Source organism: Magnolia sinica, chromosome 3 (assembly GCF_029962835.1).
Source record: "Magnolia sinica isolate HGM2019 chromosome 3, MsV1, whole genome shotgun sequence".
In the NCBI taxonomy this organism is placed as follows: Eukaryota; Viridiplantae; Streptophyta; class Magnoliopsida; order Magnoliales; family Magnoliaceae; genus Magnolia; species Magnolia sinica.
In genome coordinates, this window is record NC_080575.1 from 84,498,308 (window position 1) to 84,519,649 (window position 21,342).

At 39.7% G+C, this 21,342-nt stretch overlaps 1 protein-coding gene and 1 non-coding gene across 2 annotated transcripts; both read left to right on the top strand.

Annotated features, from left to right (window-relative positions):
- The first annotated feature begins 653 nt into the window (after window positions 1-653).
- Window positions 654-760, top strand: LOC131241679 (small nucleolar RNA R71). Its single transcript, XR_009169236.1, has one exon. It is a non-coding gene; the product is annotated as a small nucleolar RNA R71 (small nucleolar RNA).
- A 13,792-nt stretch (window positions 761-14,552) lies between these two features.
- On the top strand, window positions 14,553-19,641 carry LOC131240102 (uncharacterized). The gene is made up of 2 exons (XM_058238151.1): window positions 14,553-14,621; window positions 17,321-19,641. Exon 2 carries the CDS (start codon window positions 17,347-17,349, stop codon window positions 19,072-19,074), a length of 1,728 nt encoding a protein of 575 aa, XP_058094134.1. The 5' UTR covers window positions 14,553-14,621; window positions 17,321-17,346; the 3' UTR covers window positions 19,075-19,641.
- Window positions 19,642-21,342: the final 1,701 nt, after the last annotated feature.

Below are 21,342 nucleotides of genomic sequence, written 5' to 3' on the forward strand. Positions count from 1 at the left end.
TAACCGTCATACGAGAATCTATCTTTTGCATAAAATCTGTAATTCCCCGCATTGCCTGAGCCAGCTCTTGTATGGGATTTTGAACCGGTTCCTCTTGAGGTTTCACTTGATTTGGATTTTGATTGAAGAAACCTGAAGGGGTAGCCGTTTGTCCATTCCTCCAACTAAAGTTTGGATAATTTTTCTAGCCAGGATTGTATGTATTGGAGTTAGGTCCAGTAAAAGGTCTTTGATAGTTATTTACGGCATTGGCTTGTTCATTCAACACTCCTCGAAAGGTAGGTATTGTAGGACAGTTTTCAGTTGTGTGAATGTTGCAATCACAGATGCCGCAAACAATTTCATTGACCTTATCCTTCTTTCCTTCCATGGCCTCAACTTTCCTTATGAGCGTAGTCACTTTACACTTGAGATCATCATCTTCTTTCAAGAGATATAATCCACCTTTCTCCTTTAATTGAGTCGGCCTAGACGTGGTGTTCGCCATTGGGTAATAGTCCCATGATTGTGTTTTTTCAACGAGACAATCGAGGTAATCCCATACCTCGTCAACATCTTTGTTGATGAACTCTCCATTACACATTGTCTCGACCATTTGGTGCATGGAAGATGTCAGTCCATCATAGAAAAAATTTGTAATGCGCCACGTTTCAAATCCGTGTTGTGGGCATGAACTGACCAAATCTTTGAACATTTCCCAACATTGGAAGAATGTTTCATCTTCCTTTTGGGCAAAGTTCATGATTGTTTTTCTGAGGGTAATCGTTTTATGATGTGGGAAGAATTTTTTTATGAATTCCCTCTGCATGTCGTTCCATGTGCCAATGGATCTAGGACGCAGTGAATGTAACCACGTCTTAGCTTTCTCTTTTAAGGAAAAAGGAAAGAGTTTCAGCCTAATTGTATCCTCAGATACATTAGGAAAACATAAAGTAGCCATAATCTCATCGAACTCTTTCAAATGCAAATATGGACTCTCTGATTCAAGTCCATGGAATTTGGGAAGGAGTTGGATAACTCCTGCCTTGATGTCCATTTGTCCTGTGTTTTCAGGAAAAATCATGCATGAGGGCATACTTACTCCCGCCGGTTGTAGATAATCTCGTAAAGTACGAGACGGGGGTGCCTGTTGCACCTCGTTCTCATCTTGGGTATCCTCCACCCTGGGTGGAAGTAGAGGAGGTTGGTCTTCAGCCATAACTTCAGTTAACTCAGGGGATTTTGAACGGTGTCTAGTCCTGCGATGGATAGTCAACCCCTCAACCAATCCTCCTTCAGTCAAGAGACGTCGAGTATTGTCACGGGCCCACTTGGGCATGAAAACACTCACAGCCCTCAATTAAAAACCTAATCCTAAGAAAGGAAAAGAAAATCTAAAAAGAAAGAGAGAGTTGGAAAGAAATTACCAAATTGGAGTCCTAAGTTAAAACCTGCAAAATAAAACAAAATAAGTTAGATTTTAAAAAGAGAAGAACGATCCTTTAAAAGAAAAATAGTAGTAAATTAATTTCTAAAAGAAGGAATTCCTAAAAAAAAGTGAAAATTTCTAAAATAAATTAGGAAAGATTTAAACTAGAAAGTAAATTATTAAAAGAGAACTGAAAAATAGAAAGTAGGGAAGGAGCTTACCGAATTAGAAATTTCTATCTTAAAGGCCTACAAAATAGGAAGGGTAGTTTCTAAACAAAAATTCTAAAAATAAATTAGGAAACAAATTATATTCTAAGAGAGTTAGAATTAGAAAGTTACTAAAATAAAAATAAAAAGTTAATTTCTAAAAAGGGAAAGAAATAACCTAATTTCTAAAAATAAACTATTTCCTACAGAAGGGAGGATAGTAGAATTAGAAAATTTCTAAAATTTAAACCCTAATTCTAAAAATAGGAAAAAGTAGAGAGATTAGGAAGGAATTACCAATTGAGAAACTTATGTCAAGATCCTATAAAACAGGAAACAAGTTAGTTTTAAACTCAAATAAAAAACTAAGGTTAGTAAAATCCTAATCTTAAACTAATCCTAAAACCAATTAATTTTAGAGAATCGTAACTATCAGTCCCCGGCAACGGCGCTAAAAACTTGTTCACACCCCAAGTATAGGGTTGTGATGTAGTAATAAACTCGGTAAGACCGAGGTCGAATCCACAGGGACTGATACCTGTACGTTATCTGAAACCAAGTAGAACTAGAATTAGACTAAGATGTGATCTAAACCAAATAGAGTTTAAGGAATAATTGTGGAATAATTATCTAAAACTTTAAGGAATTCAGAGGAAGAAAACTAGGGAATCAGAGGATCCACTTGTAGAGATCAGGGAGATCTTATGCCTGCATCAGAAATCATGGAAATTAACTAGACTTCCTTTGATATAGTTTTCAAGAGGTGGAAGGTATATGAATTAGAATGGATTCCATCATCTAACCATGCCCAGGAGACAAAGCAAACAACAGGATTAAACTAATACCAACCAATCAACAATGTATGAGGATCAGGAAGGGTACTGTCATCCTACCCTGCCCATGGAGCAATGATGAACAACAGGGCTTCCTGACTTCATAAACATAAAAAGGGGAAAGAAATATTCAAAGCCATTGCAAACCCATTGTAATTTCAGTCACAACAGACCATTAAAGACTAAGAAAAATATTTCTTATAATAATCAACTAAATCAAATTCAGTTTATGAATTAAAGGCACATAGTAAAATCTCCCATCTCGCTACAGGCTTCACCTCTTAGCCCTAGCTAAGAGGTTTAGCCACACATGATATGGGCTAAATTCCAATTAAAAAGAAGAAGAAGAAGAAAAAGAGGAAGAAGGAGAACCGGGTCAGCTCCCAGGGCCAGAGCTCAGCCCTGCTCCACCCCTCTTTCTCTCCCGTTTTTCTTTCACTCTCCCTGACGTGCAGCAGCAGCCAAGCTTTCCTCTGTTCACGGCTTCTCACGTCCCTGCCAAAAACTAAAGACGAGCCAGCAGAAAACCCACCTTCAATCCCCATTTTTCCCTTCCCACGCTCCCCCCAGCCAACCTCTTCCTCCCCTTTTTAAAGATGAACGGCCTCCCCTGGGAGCTGCTGTGGAGTCCCAAAAGGAATAGGTTGCAGAACCCATTTTTACGCAGCCAGCTATTCAAACTACGTTCGTATGCGTAGTGAAACGCAAAACATCTTGTGTTTGGATCGAGATTTTGGACGACTGATCGTCCAAAATCAGAATCGGGCTTCTTGGAGGGGTCAAGACCACCTGATCGAGCATGCGGACGGTCCGGATCATGGATCCGACCGTGCCCTTGATCACAGAACAGCCCACAGCGTCCGGTTTTCATGGACGCAGGGCTTGCGGCCATGAACGATGCTGGAGAGGAAATCCACTCCGTCAGTTGGATTCGCCTCGAAATTCCGGTTGGAGATGGACGGTTTTGGTTGTCCGTTGATGCGGCCCATTGAATTGCAACTCAGCCGTCCATCCTGCATTTAAACAGAGACCCACGCACATATGCATGTATGGGTTTGGAGAAACCCCTCTTGTACGGTCGGTTGGATCCTCTGGAATGACTAGACGGTCCGGATTGTCGAAATGAGGCGCGAGTGGGGCCCACATCGAGCGCCCATCGAAACAGCGTCGGTCGCTGTTTCCTTGTTAAGGACGGACTTCGGGTCAACTCGATTTTTGACCGGACTCTCCGTCCGGTGCATTGCTCGTGCACATGTACCCTATGTACATGCAATGTACATATGGGTCCATCGTAATGTTTGAGAGAAATCTGTGCCGTCCATCCATTCTGTCATATCTTATAAACCGTCCATACCAATTTTGAAGTATATCCAGATATCAGGCGGGCCCCACATAATGATTAAAGGAGCTGATCTGTCCGTTGGGCCACTTTCACAGTGATCCAGGAGCTGAAATTTTACGTGTACGGTTCATTTATGGTCCTCAAGTCACGTATGGAGTTTCGAACTGATCGGATGGTGGGAACCCTATGATCTTGCATTCTGGACACTTTTCAGGCCACTTGAGCTTCAATTCCTCGATTTTCTTGGATCCCTGGCGTGCAAATCAGTCGATCTTGGTCTCCTGGGGTCCATCCCATGCTTTGGTGTCATTAGAGCGTTAAATCCATGCTTTAAGCATCCTTTTTCAGTCCATGCTCGTAAATACACTCTGCATTACAAACACAATTAAATCAGGCCATTTAAACGGTATCATGCTTGTAAATTCATGCAATAACTGGGTCTGATATGCAATATTTGACCCACAACAGCACGCCGACTGATGGAGGAGCCGCTCCCGCCACGCGTCCGAACCTCGTTGGCCGAAGAAATGCTCTGATGACTTCTTGCACATGCGACCTCAACCAACGAATCAACACATGTTCAGGACGACATACGAACATTAAATGTCCCATAATAATATCGGTCTCCGGTCCAATCCAACCCAAAACTCTACTCGTTAGCATCAACATAGTTGACGCGAGTAAGGGGGCTTATTGTTAGGGAAAAATATGACAAGTCTGGGGACCCGGTTATGAAATGGACCAACTCTATTGACTCGGCCAAGGAGTTCGAAGCAATAAGCCTAACCGAGGCAAGAGACCTCAATGTCTTAAAGGAGAGACTTAGCTTGGTTTATAAGGAATGGAAACTCCAACCGAGACTTATAAAGTCATGAGCCAAAGGCAAATTACATAGATGTATGAAGTTGACTCAGACAATGAGGCAGCAACATATAAAAGGCCGATTAAGACCTTAAGTTCAGAAGCCGCCTGACTAACCGTAAAACTGACCCAATAAGGTCGGTTATAAGGTCAGCTATCGGAGTAAGAGAGGATTCGATTACGGATCGGCTCCATCTCACCCGACAGATGGCAACAACTTGACCCAGAAAGCTGGTCCAGATTAACTCATTATTAGAGTCAGTCAAAACTGGGCCGAGCAAGGAAAAGAAGGCATGAATGAAAACGCTGTCCCAGAAATCTCATAAAAGGCTCCCCGATCTTAAGGATCTCGGGATCGGATGGAAACCAAAAACGGATTGAAATCAAATCTCCAAAATAACAGGGAAAGAATCCTAGCACGATGGGATCCTCCTATTCCTATGAATACGGAGAACACTCCAAGTTGAGAGGTACGCAGAAAACCTTTCTAAAAAATCCTTCCTACATTGTCCCATCACTGACTTTAGCATCAGAGAGTCCTCGGCTCTAGCCAGGGTCTCCTTTGTTTCATCCTTGCGCAGGTGGAAGATCGGAGGAAGGGTTACCAATTTTTTGCATCAACAATATATATATATATATATATATATATATATATATATATATATATATATATATATATATATATATATATATATCTAGATATATATGTATGTATGTATGTATGCATGTATGTATGTATGTATTTGCCTTTATGGCCTTCATTCTTATGCTCTTGGTCAAGCTTCCTCTACAACTTCAATGGTTGTTAAGTTAGTTGGCTTAGCCAAACTAACCCTTTATGCAGTCATCTATAGAAGTCTTCATAATGCGTCAGGTGCAACCATCAACATTTAGATTTTATTCTTAATTAATCCGTCGCTTCTCTTACTTACACTATGTGCTTACCAGTCCTTAACCAAAATCCCTGCCAATAGTTTTGATTGGATGGCCTCATATCTCTTTTCGTGGATTTCCTATAAACTTGTGAAAGTGGGTGGGCAACCTTTTAGTTGCTCAAACTCTTTCTTTTGCCCCTGATAGTCATTGTTCCTTCCTCATCCTTGTCCATGGCCTTAGCCTCCTTGCTTGGGGGACTAGGCCTTCATTTCAACATTCACTCTGACCTCTTCTCTTCGACTTGATATGTATTTCGTCATTGTTGCAAGCTCGAATATACTCAACTTCTCCCATAGAAAGAGCCTACTTTTCTCTACTAGGGCTCTCACTCGAGCACTCAAAGGCAATCATTGATCCGGCTGGCAATTGCTCTATTTTCAATATTCTTTTAGCCAATTAGGTTCAAGTTGACACTTTTGGCTTACTATAAGCTAGGTTTAGGGGTTGCAGTCAGCCACTTACCCTATAGTCATCAACTCGTTCTTGACATATTCAATCAGGTGTTCATAATTTGGAGTAAAAGGATTAAAACCTTTGCATGCCAATACAGAATATTTATGCATTATCTTATTGGAAACTCTTCGACCGGAATTTACCACAACCTTCTTTCTTGTTGTCTCTCATTCTTCCTCGGGTGAAGTTTAGAGACCTAGGTAATAATATCCAGATCAAGCAACTAACAAAAGGGATGAACGAAACAAGGATCTACTAGACAAGGTTCAACTATTGGAGACTCTTGAACCAGCTGGAGTTGGAAGTCCCCAATCGACTTTCTCCTTTGGACGGGTATGGGCCTTAGTAAAGTAGAACTGAGTTGCGCCGCTTGATATTATGATAGAAAATAAATTAATGCGAAAGAGCCTTCTTCTAACCAGGAGAGTCAGACTTCTCAATTTCTCATTTCCTTTCTAATCAAGTAGAGTAATACAAATGTGCGTGCTCTGAGTGAGTAGTTAAAAGGTGAATGTGTTTTAAAGTAACGCTGGCTTTTCCGAGTTGATTCTTCTCCTAAGGCTGGTATTTCGGTCAGTTCTTTGACGCCGTGGAATTCCATATCATTCATCGTTCCAACTGCAAAGACCTGCTACCACTTATTATTTCTAGTTTTTGTTTTCTAGTGGGCGTTGAATCATCATTATTTCCTTTACTGTGGTTGACCTAAGATTTAGATCTACTTCAGTTCCTGGTCTTATGCCTTGAAATGATCTAGAAAAATGGATGGACAGCTTGGATATACCACAATACATCAAGGCCGGCCTGACGGTCTTGTCATCCCAAACCGCTCCCCACACCTTCAGGTACAAGTATAACCCTAATTTGATATAATATATCTCAAGTAATCAATTTTTAAGTGCATGCGTATCATACATCACGCTATACCAGAGTATCTAAATTTTCTCTTCCTGTTTTACCGGAGCTCACTTCACGCATCACAACAGCTTGGGGTTCACGCCTTCACGGCCTTGTGGGTGAGTAGCGTTCGTGGAACCCATGCCAACGTGGCAGACAGGTGCGAGATTCTGACCATTCATCAGGTGGGGGCCACAGAAACCATACAGTGATCCAGAATGGGAACAGATTGACTACTCCCCCTGACACCAGCCAATGGCTAGTGGTGGGTGCTCTGTGGGCCCCACTATGATGTATGTGTTTCATCCATGCCGTCCATCTATTTTTAAAGATCATTTTACGGCATGAGACCAATAACGAGGTATATCCCGATCTGAAATGGACCACATTCCAGGAAACAGTGTTGAATGAGCGTCAACCATTAAAAACATTTTGGGAGCCATAAAAGTTTTGGATCGAGATGATTTTTGTTTTTTCCCTTCATCTTGGCCTGAATGACCTAATGTTGTGCTTGTGGGGATTGTTCCCACTATTTTAGTGATGATGCCCATGTCAGTTTTAGGATCAACCTAGCTATCAGTGTTTTCCCTTAATCCAAGTTTATATGACCATATTAACAGTTTGGACAAAAATAAACATCACATAGTTCTCACATAATCTGGACAGTATGGATAAAACCCATACAACATGGTGGGCTCCACAGCGAGGTGACAGTGAGGTGACTTCACTGTTGGGTAGCAGGCAATGCACTGTCCTTGCATGTGGCCCACCCCTCGGTGGCCCCCAAATGCATAAACAAGAGAGAGATGATATGTAGATGGAGGAGATGCACTTACATAGGAGTGGTTTCAAATTCGGGTGATAATGTGCATAGAGGGGGTTTGCTGAGGTTTCGACTATAATCTTCTCCTTCTCTTCTCCTTCTCCCTTTTCATCTCTCTTTTCTTTACTCTCATTTCTTTCTTTTCTTTTATCAAGGAATGGAAGTATGAGAATTAGGTTCTGCTGCTTGTTGCTCTGAGAGAAAACAAATCAATGGAAAAGAGCGAGCCTTCTTCTAACTTGGAGATCTAGTAAGCTACTTGAAGTGAAGCTTCTGGTTCTCCCCTCCTTTGAATTTCCAATTCTTTCTTTTCGTTCTACTTAGGTGAAGCAATTCGAATATGCATACTTCGAGAGAGTAGTCGAAAGGTATATGTATTTGAACGTAACGCTAGCTTCTCTGTCATGATTGTTCTCTGAGAGTCCAAATTCTCTGTTTTTAGGAAAATAGGGAGTGTCTATTTGTGGTATTTTTATTGGTCCACGTCATCCAAGCACTGTAGATTTTTTTAATTATTTTTTTAAAGAGAAAAGGAAAATATAGCCATTATCAAATGGAAAAAAAAAGGAAAAAGGAAAAGAAAAACAATAAAAATAGTTGTTTCCCAGCAACTCCACTTCTCTCCCAACTTTCCATCTTCTCTCCAAACATCCTTGTTTGCTAAATACAAACTCATGTGGGACACACTAGATGCAACAACATGGGACATTGGGTAGGTGATGCCCATCGTAGAAACTTCCATCTATAATGTGGGGCCCACCGTATAGTGTATAGTGTCATCTAACCCATTCATGAGGATCAAGGGATGCACCAAATCAAGCCGTTCAAAACTTAGGTGGCCCATAGAATACATATGATTTATAGATAATTTTTATACATTCCTCTCTATTGTATGTCAGACCACTCGAGTTTTTGATTGGATTCCTGTTTGATAGATACAGATGATCCAAACTCATCCCGAAAGAAAGAGAACGAGGGGGCCATTTTCCCCTTCGTTTTTCACTAATCCCTTTTCATCCTCAGGTAGTGTTTTACATAATATATGCATTGTTTCGTGACTTTATTATAAACATTAACTTCATTTAGAAATCTTATTTACTTCACCATAAAGGAAGAAACCACTTCTCAATAATCAAATAAACGGAAGGCAGTCAACATAAAAGATCTACTTATGGTGATGAACAACAAGAGCTGCCAATATTCAAATTTCCATTAGGGCTTGCTTGTTTGGAGAGAAAATCTTAAAATATCATTGAAAACAATACGAATTTCCTTGATGCAACATTTTTTTCTTTTTGAAGAATCTCTAATGTAACAATTGCCTCTATTTGATAAGAAAAGATGGGGAAATCAATTTCATTTTCCTGATTTTTTTTTTAAAAACCTGTAAAACAATTTCTTAAAAAACATATTAAATACTTAAATATAGATTTTTACAATTAGGAGATACAGCTCTCCCATTTTGACCATTAGCCTTTTAACATTTACCTTGGAATATGATATGTAAAACAAACAACAATAAGGAAATATATTGTCCCACATCCATGTTGTCATAGGAGTTTCCAAGTACGCATGGGAAAATATTTTTCAAGTCCTATTTTGTCCGTAGATTGAATTTTTATTTTTTATTTTTTTTTCCTTTTACTTTCTCTTGATTGTTGTGCGATTCTCAGCTAAGTATATGAAATATTAAATTGAAAAGACTTCTAAAGAGACAATTAGCTAAACCAACCAACATTTTAAAATCTATGTTAACATCCAATTCCACATTGCCTAGGAGCTACATGACTTCCAAAATATCAATGTGTGTGATAGGACTTAACAAGCTGATTGCTCTTGTGATTTTGTCATTGAGGGGAGCATATGGATCGTAAGTTACTTAAGATAAGTCACTTATACCTTAAGTAAGTTATATTGGTTTCTACTTATTAAGTTGAAATAATTAACTTTAAGTAAAAAAATTTACTTATAATTAATCTTAAACCAAACTTACTTGTCTCAAATAAGTTATTTATCGACTTTTGTAAGTAGAAAAAGTAACTTATTTCATGGTATCCAAACGGGCCCTAAGAGTAAAGTGGAGCAATACCATAAGGATGACAATAATACAAAATATATTTCCTTAGGTTAATATATTGTTGTTTGACATGAGAAGATTTGTTACTTTGTAGTAGAGAACTAGTGACCTGCCCAGTTGAATTTTATTTCCTGCATGCAACTGAATGTTTGATATCCTAATGATTTAAAGAGCATAACTTGTTATGTTTTATCAGTCTTGGGGCTTTTGAGATATTGGCAAGGTTCTTAACATAATCAGATGACAAAATCGTCCCACTAAGATGTCCATGAGTTAGGTCAAGTTTCATAGTGATCCCTTTCACTCTTGCTCCTCTCTACATTTCTTTGATTTTGTATGCCATTTTCAACCAAATGCTAAGGAAATACACTGATTATGCTCAAATATAAATATGCTTTCTCTCCTTCTTAATTATTAATATGTGATATGGTCAAATGAATGTTTTTGTATGGTTTTGGTAACATGTTTACCTTCAAGCATGTAAGTAATGTCCCTAAACCTTTTCAATGGCGCATGAGGTGACCTATCATCGATCTAAACCATCCATTTATTCATACAGTTAAGAGCAAGCCATGGTGAATGAATCGCGTCGATTAGATGATCCTAACTCTTTAAATGTGGCTAATTTGTTACAATCATTCATCGTTCATGAGCCATGAATTGGTTAGAATTATCAAATCAAAGTATTGCTTTATAATCATAAGAAATACAAACTAGGATCCATGCATTAGATGTTTCAATATGATGATTGGACCTATTTTATTTCTCCGGTCAATATTAATTGTCCATTTACATGCCATTGCTTAAAAACTTAACATCACTAGATTGACACAATTTTTGCACTAAGGCTTGCTTTTAATTCTATAAACAATGAACGATTTGGATTGATAATAGTATTCGGCAATTATGCCATAAGAGAGGGTTGTTACACTTCTCGACTGATAGGCCTAGACTCGCTCTAACTACTAAAATTGATGGTTCTCAAAGATCAAACTAGTAAGGAGAAGGAAAGGGGTTGGCAGTCCAATGTATAAAATCTTAGGCCAACAGTGCCTAATACAGTAAGATATTTATGTATGTATTTGCCTTTATGGCCTTCATTCTTATGCTCTTTTGTTGGTCAATCTGCCTCTACAACTTCAATGGTTGTTATGTTAGTTGGCTTAGCCAAACTAACCCTTTATGTAGTCATTTACAGAAGTCTTCATAATGTGTAGGTGCAACCCTCAACATTTAGATTTTATTCTTAATTAATCGGTCGCTTCGCTCACTTACACTATGTGCTTACCAGTCCTTAACCAAAGTCCCTACCAATAGTTTTGATTGGATGGCCTCATATCTCTTTCCACAGATTTCCTATCTACTTGTGAAAGTGGGTGGGCAACCTTTTAGTTGCTCAAACTCTTTCTTCTGCCCCTGATAGTCATTGTTCCTTCCTCGTCCTTGTCCATGGCCCTAGCCTCCTCGCTTGGGGGACTAGGCCTTCATCATTTGAACATTCACTCTAACCTCTTCTCTTCAACCTGATATGTATTTCGTCATTGTCAAGCTCGGATATACTTGAGTTCTCCCATAGAAAGAACCTATTTTTCTCTACTAGGGCTCCCACTCGAGCACTCGAAGGCATTTGTTGATCTGGCTGGCAATTGCTCTATTTTCAATATTCTTTTAGCCAATTAGGTTCAAGTTGACACTTTTGGCTTACTATAAGCTAGGTTTAGGGGTTGCAGTCAGGTCGTCAACTTGTTCTTGACATATCTGATCAGGTGTTCATAGTTTGGAGTAAAAGGGTTAAAACCTTTGCATGCCAATACAAAATATTTATGCATTATCTTTGGAAACTCTTCGACTGGAATTTACCACAACCTTCTTTCTTGTTATTTCTTAGTCTTCCTCCGGTGAAGTTTAGAGACCTAGGTAATAATATCCAGTTCAAGCAACTAACAAAAGGGATGAACAAAACAAGGATCTACCAGACACTGTTCGACTATCAGAGACTCTTGAACTAGCTGGAGTTGGAAGTCCCCAAGCAACATTCTCCTTTGGACGAGCACGGGACTTAGTAAAGTAGAATTGTGTTGCACTGCTTGATATTATGATAGAAAATAAATTAATGGGAAAGAGCCTTCTTCTAAATAGGAGAGCCAGACTTTTCACTTTCGTATTTCCTTTCTAATTAAGTAGAATAATTCAAATGTACGTGCTCCAAGAGAGTAGTTGAAAGGTGCATATGTTTTAAAGTAACGTTGGCTTTTCTGAGTTGATTCTTCTCCGGAGACTAGTATTTTGGTCAGCTCTTTGATGCCATGGAATTCCATATCATTCATCGTTCCAACTGAAAAGACCCGCTACCACTTATTATTTCTAGTTTTTGTCTTCTAATGGGCGTTGAATAATCATTATTTCCTTTACTGTGGTTGACCTAAGATTTAGATCTACTTTAGTTTGGTCATATACCTTGAGATGATCTAGAAAAATGGATGGACAGCTTAGATATACCACAATACATCAAGGCCGGCCCGACGGTCTTGTCCTCCCAAACCGTTCCCCACACCTTCAGGTACAAGTATAACCCTAATGAGCAAAAGGGCCTGATTTTATGGAAGAAAACATGCAAGGCTGTCCATCCAACAGCTCGGATCTAATATACATGTGCCAGGATAAATTCGTCATAGTTTATTAACAACAAGGGTAAATTCGTAGTTTTAATCAGAAACGTAACGACAGGCTTTCTGGTAGTTACTAGTGCCGTTACCTGTAATACTCAGGCAGCGTATGATGCTTGATACACAGGCACTCAAAATTTGTATACGTGGCATGCATTATATCAACTTAAACAGACTAAATATTTTTAACCACTGTCTATAACTCACAATACCAAAATTATATTTTTTTAAACAAGTATAGCCTATGATTCGTGGATGTCAGTTTGTTGAAATTGGGCCATTGGATATTCTCACTTTGACCGTTCAATAAGTTTCCAACTATCCAATAGTAAAATAATCTATAAAAAAAATTTAATTTTTATTTAGTATTCATATAAAATAGGAAACATAATTTTAACAGTTTAATTTGATATAATATATCTCAAGTAATCAATTTTTAATGGCATGCGTATCATACATCACGCTATACCGGAGTATCTAAATTTTCTCTTCCTGTTTTACCGGAGCTCACTTCACGCATCACGACAGCTTGGGTTTCACGGCCTTGTGGGTGAGTAGCGTTCGTGGAACCCATGCCAACGTGGCAGACAGGTGCGAGATTCTGACCATTCATCAGATGGGGGCCACAAAAAGCATGCAGTGATCCAGAAGCAATCATATCCACTTATCAGATGGGCCATGCGTGCATTAGAAAAATAGACGGTTAGTAAAAAGACGTACCAACGGTCTCCATTAAATAACAGTGGATCTTCATTTTTGGGTCTGTTCAGTGGCCTCCGTCCGATGATAGCAGACCGCAATCCCACAGGGATTGCTCCTTGGTCCGTGTGCCTGCAAACATGTAGTGGTCCAGCAGATGCGAGGAAGATCTGAACCATCCGTCAGCTGTAAGCAACAAAAAAATTAAAGACCTGGCACAAAATTCATTAGGCCTGTGACCTGGCCAGAGCTGTGTGGAGCCCGTAGAAATGTCCGTGATAAATCCACTCCGTCCGTCTGTTTTGAAAGACCACGAAAGGATAGGATTCTAAAAATCAGGGAGATCCAAAACTCATGTGGACCATACCACACGCAAACGTTGGGATTGAACGCCTGGCAGTGGCGGAAGTTTTGCATCAGGATGATATTTATTCCTACAGTTTATCTGAGTGGTAATAATTCTATGAAGGGTTTGGATGGCATATAAACATCATGGGCAGCTCCAGAAAGGTTTCAATGGTGGACGTTTCTATTTCCACTGTTTTGTTGGTGTGGTCCAAATGAGTTTTGGGAATGCCTGCTTTTTACAGTCTTAAACTATTGTGGTCTTTCAAAACAGATGGACGGAGTGGATTTGTCACAGAGATATCTATGTGCCAGTAGTCACAGGCAATCAGCTCCCGGCCAATCGATTCATCAGGTGGGCCCCACATGCACAAAAAAAACGGCCTTGAGAACGTGATCAGTGGCCTAAGTTAAATATACCCATGTGGTCCACCCAATCAGCGGAGATTTTTGGGCCAAGTGAATTTTACAATTGACTGGAATCGTCCACAATACCTGTTCTCAAGCTCTGCGTAGACTCTCAGGAGTTTCAACTCCCGGTCAGGGTTCAAATTCTACTAGCATGAGTGTGTAGGGTGTGTGTGCGTGTGTTAACAAGAAGAAAAAAAAAAGCTCTGTGGGGCGACCATGTTGTATATGTAAATCCAGTCCATCCGTCAGATGAGAAGCCGTACATTCACATTCATGTATACGAAAAAGATCAGCCGTATTAAAAACTGACATGGCCCAACTGAGTTTTGGATTTGGTGGATTCTGGTCTCCATGGCCCATCATCGAGAAGATAACCGTATGGGTGGTGGGCCCGACGGAGCTTGGGTGTTTTACCCGATAGCTGGCTAGACCGGAGACGCCACACGTGTGCTGCGAATCACCTCGTCAATCTCTTCTCAGCTCCTCGCGCGAGTCTCCCATTACCATGCTGTGTAACACAGCGCGCGGGAAATGCCTCCTCTTCCCTCGCCCTCTTCCCATCCCCTATAAAAACAACTCTCTCTCTCTCTCTCTCTCTCTCTCTCTCAAATCTGTATTTTTTCTTTTCATCTCCTCTCCAAAATGCCCTAGAAATATCCAGGTAATTTCATGCAAATCTCAATCTCTCTCCATTTGCACTTCGAGATTTGTAAGCTCTCGATCACAGATCTTGACTCTCTCTCTCTCTCTCTCTCTCTCTCTCTCTCTCTCTCTCTCTCGGATGAAATGTACGATTATTTTTTTTCTGTTTTTATAATCGAGCTCTGCTTATTTTTCCCAATTATCTACTGTTTTCTTGAAATTCCAGTCATCGATCTTTCTCTGTGCTGGTAATATCTGACTCCTCTACTTTTCGGTTTTGTAAATCTGTTGGTTTTTATTATCGGTTTGGATCTTGACTTTCAAGAGGTTGAAAGACCTGAACATTGTTTCAGTTCTGCCATTTTCAGAGAATCCGGTCTTCGATTCTTTTGTTTTGTGGAGAAGTTTCCGGATCTTTGATTTTCCATCTTTTCTTGATCTTTTATTTTAATTCAATGACGATTTTTGGTCCTGGTGTTTGTTTGACGATATTTTGATTTCTATACCTGTCTGTTTTTGTGGTGATTTAGATCTCAAAGCCATATTTCATGCATTTTCTTCCTCACTCTCTTCTTCTTCTTTTTTCTCCCTTTTTAATCTGTATTTTGTATTTTTAGTTATTCTCTGAATTTGGATTTCAATGAATGGGATTAATATCATTGAGTTTATGATTTATTTTCTCTGTAGCTAATTTTTAGATTGACCAAAATGCCCTCTTAAATTTGCTTTAATGCCCTCAATGTGTTGGCCAATCTTTTCTAAATTTAGCGGCACTTTGATCATTTTTAGTAGAGTCCAGCTTGAGAAATGTAAAGGGTATTTTCCCCCGAACTTGTTATAAATATAAGGAGATTTTAGTAATTGGTTACTTGGCCACATTTTACCTCGTACTTTAACTAAATTTCTCTAATTTCTGAAGTGGGTTTGTTAGAATAGGTATTATATTGATCTTAATCAAGAGATGTTACGATTTCTATTTTTCAACTCGGCAATGGTGCAAAGTCGGGCCCACATTTTCTTAATTGAAGCCATTGATATGGCGGGTCCCATCATGGTATAGGCGGATCCCAACGACAATGGTTCACAATTACAAGGGGCCAAGTCAGACAGTTGGACTCATCTGATGGAGGTAATCTAGGGGCATCTCCCATCAACCACAGGGCCCACCATATGAACAGTTGGTTTTATGAAAGATGGGCTCTACACTTACAGTTTGTGGTGCTGAGCAGACTCTCAATTGAGCATATTTTTATTTTTCTTCTTAATAGAGTCACCTTGTATGTTTGGTTAATTGGTTCTACCCAGAATCGCCATTAATGAACATGATAATTCGAATATGTTCTGGTTTTTCCCTTCTTTGAGATGGAAATATCCACTGCTCTGCATATTATTTCCATCCTTGTTCAGGCCAGCATTCTGTACTGATGGGGCGGGCTACCTTTCAGGGATCCAGACCTTTCATCTGGTAGACCCCCACCATGGATGGCTGCTTCTATGAAAACCAGAACCTCCCTCATTGGACAATCCTACTCATCTGGTAGACCCTACCATGGACGACTAGGATGATTTGCTAGGCGGTAATGTTTGTCTGTCATCCATCCACATCATTATCTCACCAGATTAACAATCCAAATCACTGAAGGTAGGTTCCACTTGTACAGAATGCTACCAAAGACAACTATCCCTGCTTCGGGCTTAATATGGTGTAGAGGTGCTTCAATGGACTCGGTCAATAGCAGTGATGATTGGTAATTTGCAAGTCGCTTCTACAATGACCAAGCTAGTAAAGGGCAATTGAGGTTATTTTGGCAAGTTTGGGGGCATGGGTTGGTTCAGGTTTTTAAGCACCTATGAAGATTGTTTCCTATTTCTTAATGTTTAAGCATATTTTCTCTTCAAAACTCAAGTATGATCCTGCCATGGTTTTCTAAATGCTTATTTTTAATATAATTCAACATCTAGTTATAAATTAATCAGGCATCAAATACCGATGCATCGGACAGTGGCTAACTTAGTTTTGAATATGATGTTAGGTCCAACCTGCCAAAGTAAAATTTTGAAGTAACTATGATGTTGGGTCCAACCATCCAAGTAAACTTTTGAAGTTACTATGATGTTAAGTCCAACCATCCAAGTAAAAATTTCAATTAACCATCTGTAATGAGGTTTGATCTTGTATTTGTTTTTCAACCGTTAGCATTTCTTTTATTTGCTGTAGAAATGCTAGAGAAAACATTGTCATCCTTGACTTGCTCTAACTTATTTTTTGTTGGCTTGGTCTACATATTTTTAATTTTGAAGCAACATCCCAAAGAATGTTGACTTGGTATTGTAAGCAAAGAATTCTTTTATGTTTACAAAATAAATGTTAGAGGTGAATGATTCAATCTTCTATTCTCTTTAGGATTGAATTATTCTATCATGTATGGTTATATATTTTTTAAATATTCTATCTTGTATTGTTATATATTTTCTCTATATAGACTATTCATTCTGTTATTGACTTGTCAATTATATAAGCTCAATTGGTTTAGTGTCATATTGGGAATTTAGAGATGATGGGCCAGACCTTATTCAGGTTCCTCTTCAATTAAAAGACCTTCTATTATTCTTTTCTGTTTGGAGTGGTGGGTGGATGCCGGTTTCAGCAAGCCTCTGTGAGTTTTTTTTATTTTCTATTACTGATTTGTCTTTTTGTCCGGCAAAATCAATGTGCAGATAGCTTGACCGAAAATTCCAACAGAATGAGCTTCAACAGAAGAGAGAGATTATCCCCTTCATGTAGATTGGTCTCAAAGGAAAATGCTAACCAATCTTATCGAACCGACGACAGGTTTCATGGCTTTAATCTGTCAAGCCATAGAGATGGACCTCTCTGCCTGAGATGTTGTGATATGGGCCTGTTTCATGAGCTGGGAAAGAAGGCTGCTGCTGTTTTTCCCAAATTGGGAAAAGATGACAGAGATGCTGAGCAGTCCGAAACTGAATCTCAGACCGATCAGAATGAGTGTTTGTGGCTATCTTCGGGTTGTATTTCGCCTTCTTTGCTTAAATCCAATGATCATTGGCTGCATGACGCTTGGGATCATGATTGGTGGGATCTATCCCTCAATGATCGATTCTTTTCGGTGCTATCAGTGTCAAGAGGTTGTGACGTCGTCTTGGATGGAAGAATCTCTATCTTTGATGGCTCTAGGATCAATCCCTTAGAGGAAGCTGCTTTGTTTCTTGACAGAACACCGGATGATATAGAGAAGGTTTGTGAAGAAGATCTGCAGGTAGGAGAAGTAGTTGCTTGGCTACATAATTCCCTTGAATATGAAATAAAAGATTCTTCTTTTGCAAGTACTGAAAGTGCCGAATCTTTGTATGAGCACTCTCTTTATGAGGATTCATCAGTTTTTGATAGTTCTTGGACTTCCTCTCTCAGTACATGTGAAGATTCTTCTTCCTCTCAGATATGCAATTTTGACAGAACAGGTATCTGGCTTTCTTTGTTGGATCTCGAAGGGGAGGATTTCGAGTGGGCATCAGATAAAGTGCAGGATTTTGATGTCTTCCATTCTGATTTTCCTAGCCCATCATACCACATCAAGCGTCCCCACATTGAGTCATCTGATTCTAACATTCCTTCTTTCAGTGACAGAAATTCAAGCTCTGACTTCCCTGCTCAGCCTGCATCAGAAGCTAAAGATCAATTTATCTGTGACAGTAGTGAAGATGATTTAGAAGGTTATGATGCCGATGAACCACTCTTCTGGCCTTTCGACCGTAATTCCTATTGGCACCCTGAAATAGAATGGAATTGCTTATGCATATCTCCTCGTAGGAACATACAGGAGATTGCACACCCCGAAAGCTTCTTTGCTCCAAAATCCATCAGATTAAGGCTTCCTGAGAGAAAAGGGTCGATGTTACAGAGGAGGGTTCAAGAAGGATATACAAGAAGGATTGTATTCAAATCAAGATCACCGGTGTCAAACGTCATGGGTTTTAAAACTAAAGATGGAAATAATGATATTACGGGAATAAGAATCAAACCTTCGAGGCTTAGACATTCAACCCAAGGTTCTTCTGAGCAGCATTCCTATAGTATCTCCCTGAAAAAGAGGCCTCTTATGATGAAAGAGAACCCATCATCGGTCAGCAGTGCAAAAGTGGTGCCATTACATTTGCAATCGCAATGCCAGTTATCAGGTCAAGATGAATTCCAGTTAAACAAGAATATGAATAACGCAGCCAAGAAGCGTATGGAAAAGCCAACCAAGATCAAACATGATGAGCCAAAGGTGTTGACTCAGCTATCTTTCGAAGCGTCCACTGCAGGTTATCAGAGGTTACTCGTAGAAGGCTTTGATTCCAACAAAGACGTACCGATTGAGGCATTCATTGGATTGAATGAATTCAATGGTCATGAAGGGATTGATGCAGAGTTTGATGAAAGTCGGTTCTCCCTCGATGGGTCCCTCTGAGAAAATCGTGAGTCCAACCTTGTTGAGAGATGATCTGTGTAGACGGAATGTCCATGACTTTGGCTTCTTTTGGAGCATGGTTAAGGTCTATGGTTTGTTTCGAAGGACATCATGATCGAGCAGTCATGTAGGACAGACGCTCCGGTGAGCCATGTGGGACATGCTCGTGTTTCCTGGAAACAAAAAGCTGGATCATGGGCTGATAGCAAAAGACTGCAGTTTGCAGGTGATCATCTCTTGCTGATTTAGCTTCTGTTTTCCTCTTTTCCTAGGAAGTGGAAGACACCGCAGTGCACTTCTTGTTGCCTGGTTTCCTAGAAAATAGATACACTGTGATATACACACATTACACAGAAATATATTATTCATTCATTTTTTATTTTGTTTTTTAACTCTTTTCTTTTCACATTCATGAGGTGAAACGGTGTCTTTTCTGTTTTAAAATAGCTACCGTTCAAGATCTTGGAAGCTCAAATGTTGAATTTGAGATAGAGCACTGAGCTTAAAGGCTAAATGTTGAATTTGAGAGAGAGCATTGAGAATACAAGCTAAACGTGTTTCTTTTTTTTTTTTCTTTTTTTTTTTTAAAACCTTTCAGTGTTCTTGTTATGTTCATATCTTATGTTGTTTCTCTAGGCTTTTTTGTTGCGTTCTGGGCTTCGTCCCACATCAGTTGTTAGTGTAATGGCCCATTTGGACCTCACCCTCCAAAAGGGTTTTTTGAGGCCGAAACGCGATGTTGTCCACTTGACAAAATAGGCACTAAAATGCCGACTCTGATTGGTTTTTGCTGAGTCGACTGAAAAGGCAGGCTTTAAACCCCTTTCTTAGAAAGCTCAATCTCAGCCGTTCCCTATTTCCTTATGACATCTACAAAGACTTGTATTTAAAAACTCAATTATCTAAATTAAGAAAGAGAATCCAAAAACACCACACGTGTATGGACATAAATCTCTCCCTTCTTTCTATTCTCCTATTCCTATCTCTAACTTATCTTATTAAGATCACTCAAGATATTAATAAAGGGGTGTGGGCAAAGAGATCTCACACACAAAATTTCTCAAATCAACATTGAATTAGAGTGAACCCAAGCTGAAAATGTGCCTAAGGGGTTGTTTGGCACCGTGGATTGAATGGGATCTGAGGGGGTTTCAAATCCCCTGGTTTGGCAGTATAAGCAACCGTGGGTTTCAAGTCCAGGGGGTTTCCACTCTCCTCTCTGAGGGGGTTTGTGTAATCCTCAGTGAGAGCTTGGATTACACTTAAAATCATTTCAATACTTGCAGGTGTAACATGTGTCACTATATACTATCATTCTATTGGGCACATGGCCTACTAATGATGATCAGCACCGTCCAAACATTGTCCATGTAAATCAGCACCATCCAAACATTGTCCAGCACGGCCCAAACATTGTCCATGTAAATCAATGATTAAAAATTGTTGGTTAGTCACTCAAACATGATCTTGTGCTTGTGGCCCATTCGAGACATGGAATTTCATCATTTTTGACCAAAGCATATATTTCAGCGGGCTTATTACAACCACTGTGTCAAAATTTACATATCTCACTAATTAGAGATATTAAAGTTGATTTAGTAATTAAATTCAAACCCCTGTAAATATACCATGGATAGGTGCTTTTGGATTAAAGTTGATTCACACGCCAGCGTGCCAAACACACTGGGAAGATTGCAAATCCAGGGGGTTTCTAACCTCAGGGGTTCCAAATCCACACCCCCAAACAGGCCCTAACTTGATAGTTTAACCCCCTTGCTTTTCCCTTCTGGCGGTGCATAAGTACGGTAAAGTGGGTTTTGTATTGATTAATTGGAGAAATTTGCTCTGGTGCCTGAAATGATGAACTACCGAAGTGTCCACGACTAGAGAATGTCTTAGCAACTAGTTGAAGGTGAGAAAATCATGCAGCTAGCTGCGTGGGGCCTACCGTGGTGTGCCTATGGCATCTAATCCATCCAGAAGGGTTTTCACACCCACAAGAAAATAAGGCCGATCCAACCTTCGAGTGGGCCACCATGTGAATTTAGAGGTTCTTATGTGGTTGTTTCTATGTGAATTTAGAGGTTTTTGGGTGGTGGGGCTCATGTCTTCTATATTTTGATCTGCCTAATGAGAGGACCAGCCTGATTTTGGGAGCATACTACTATAATGGTGGGAAATGCCGATGGACAGGTTGGGCGTCATAGACCACAGTGGGCCCCACACTCAGCTAGCTGCACGAATTTCTCTTGATGATTTGCATGTGGT

Coding starts and splice junctions, on each gene's coding strand:
- LOC131240102 (XM_058238151.1), top strand. CDS start 17,347: ATGAGCTTCAACAGAAGAGAGAGATTATCCCCTTCATGTAGATTGGTC.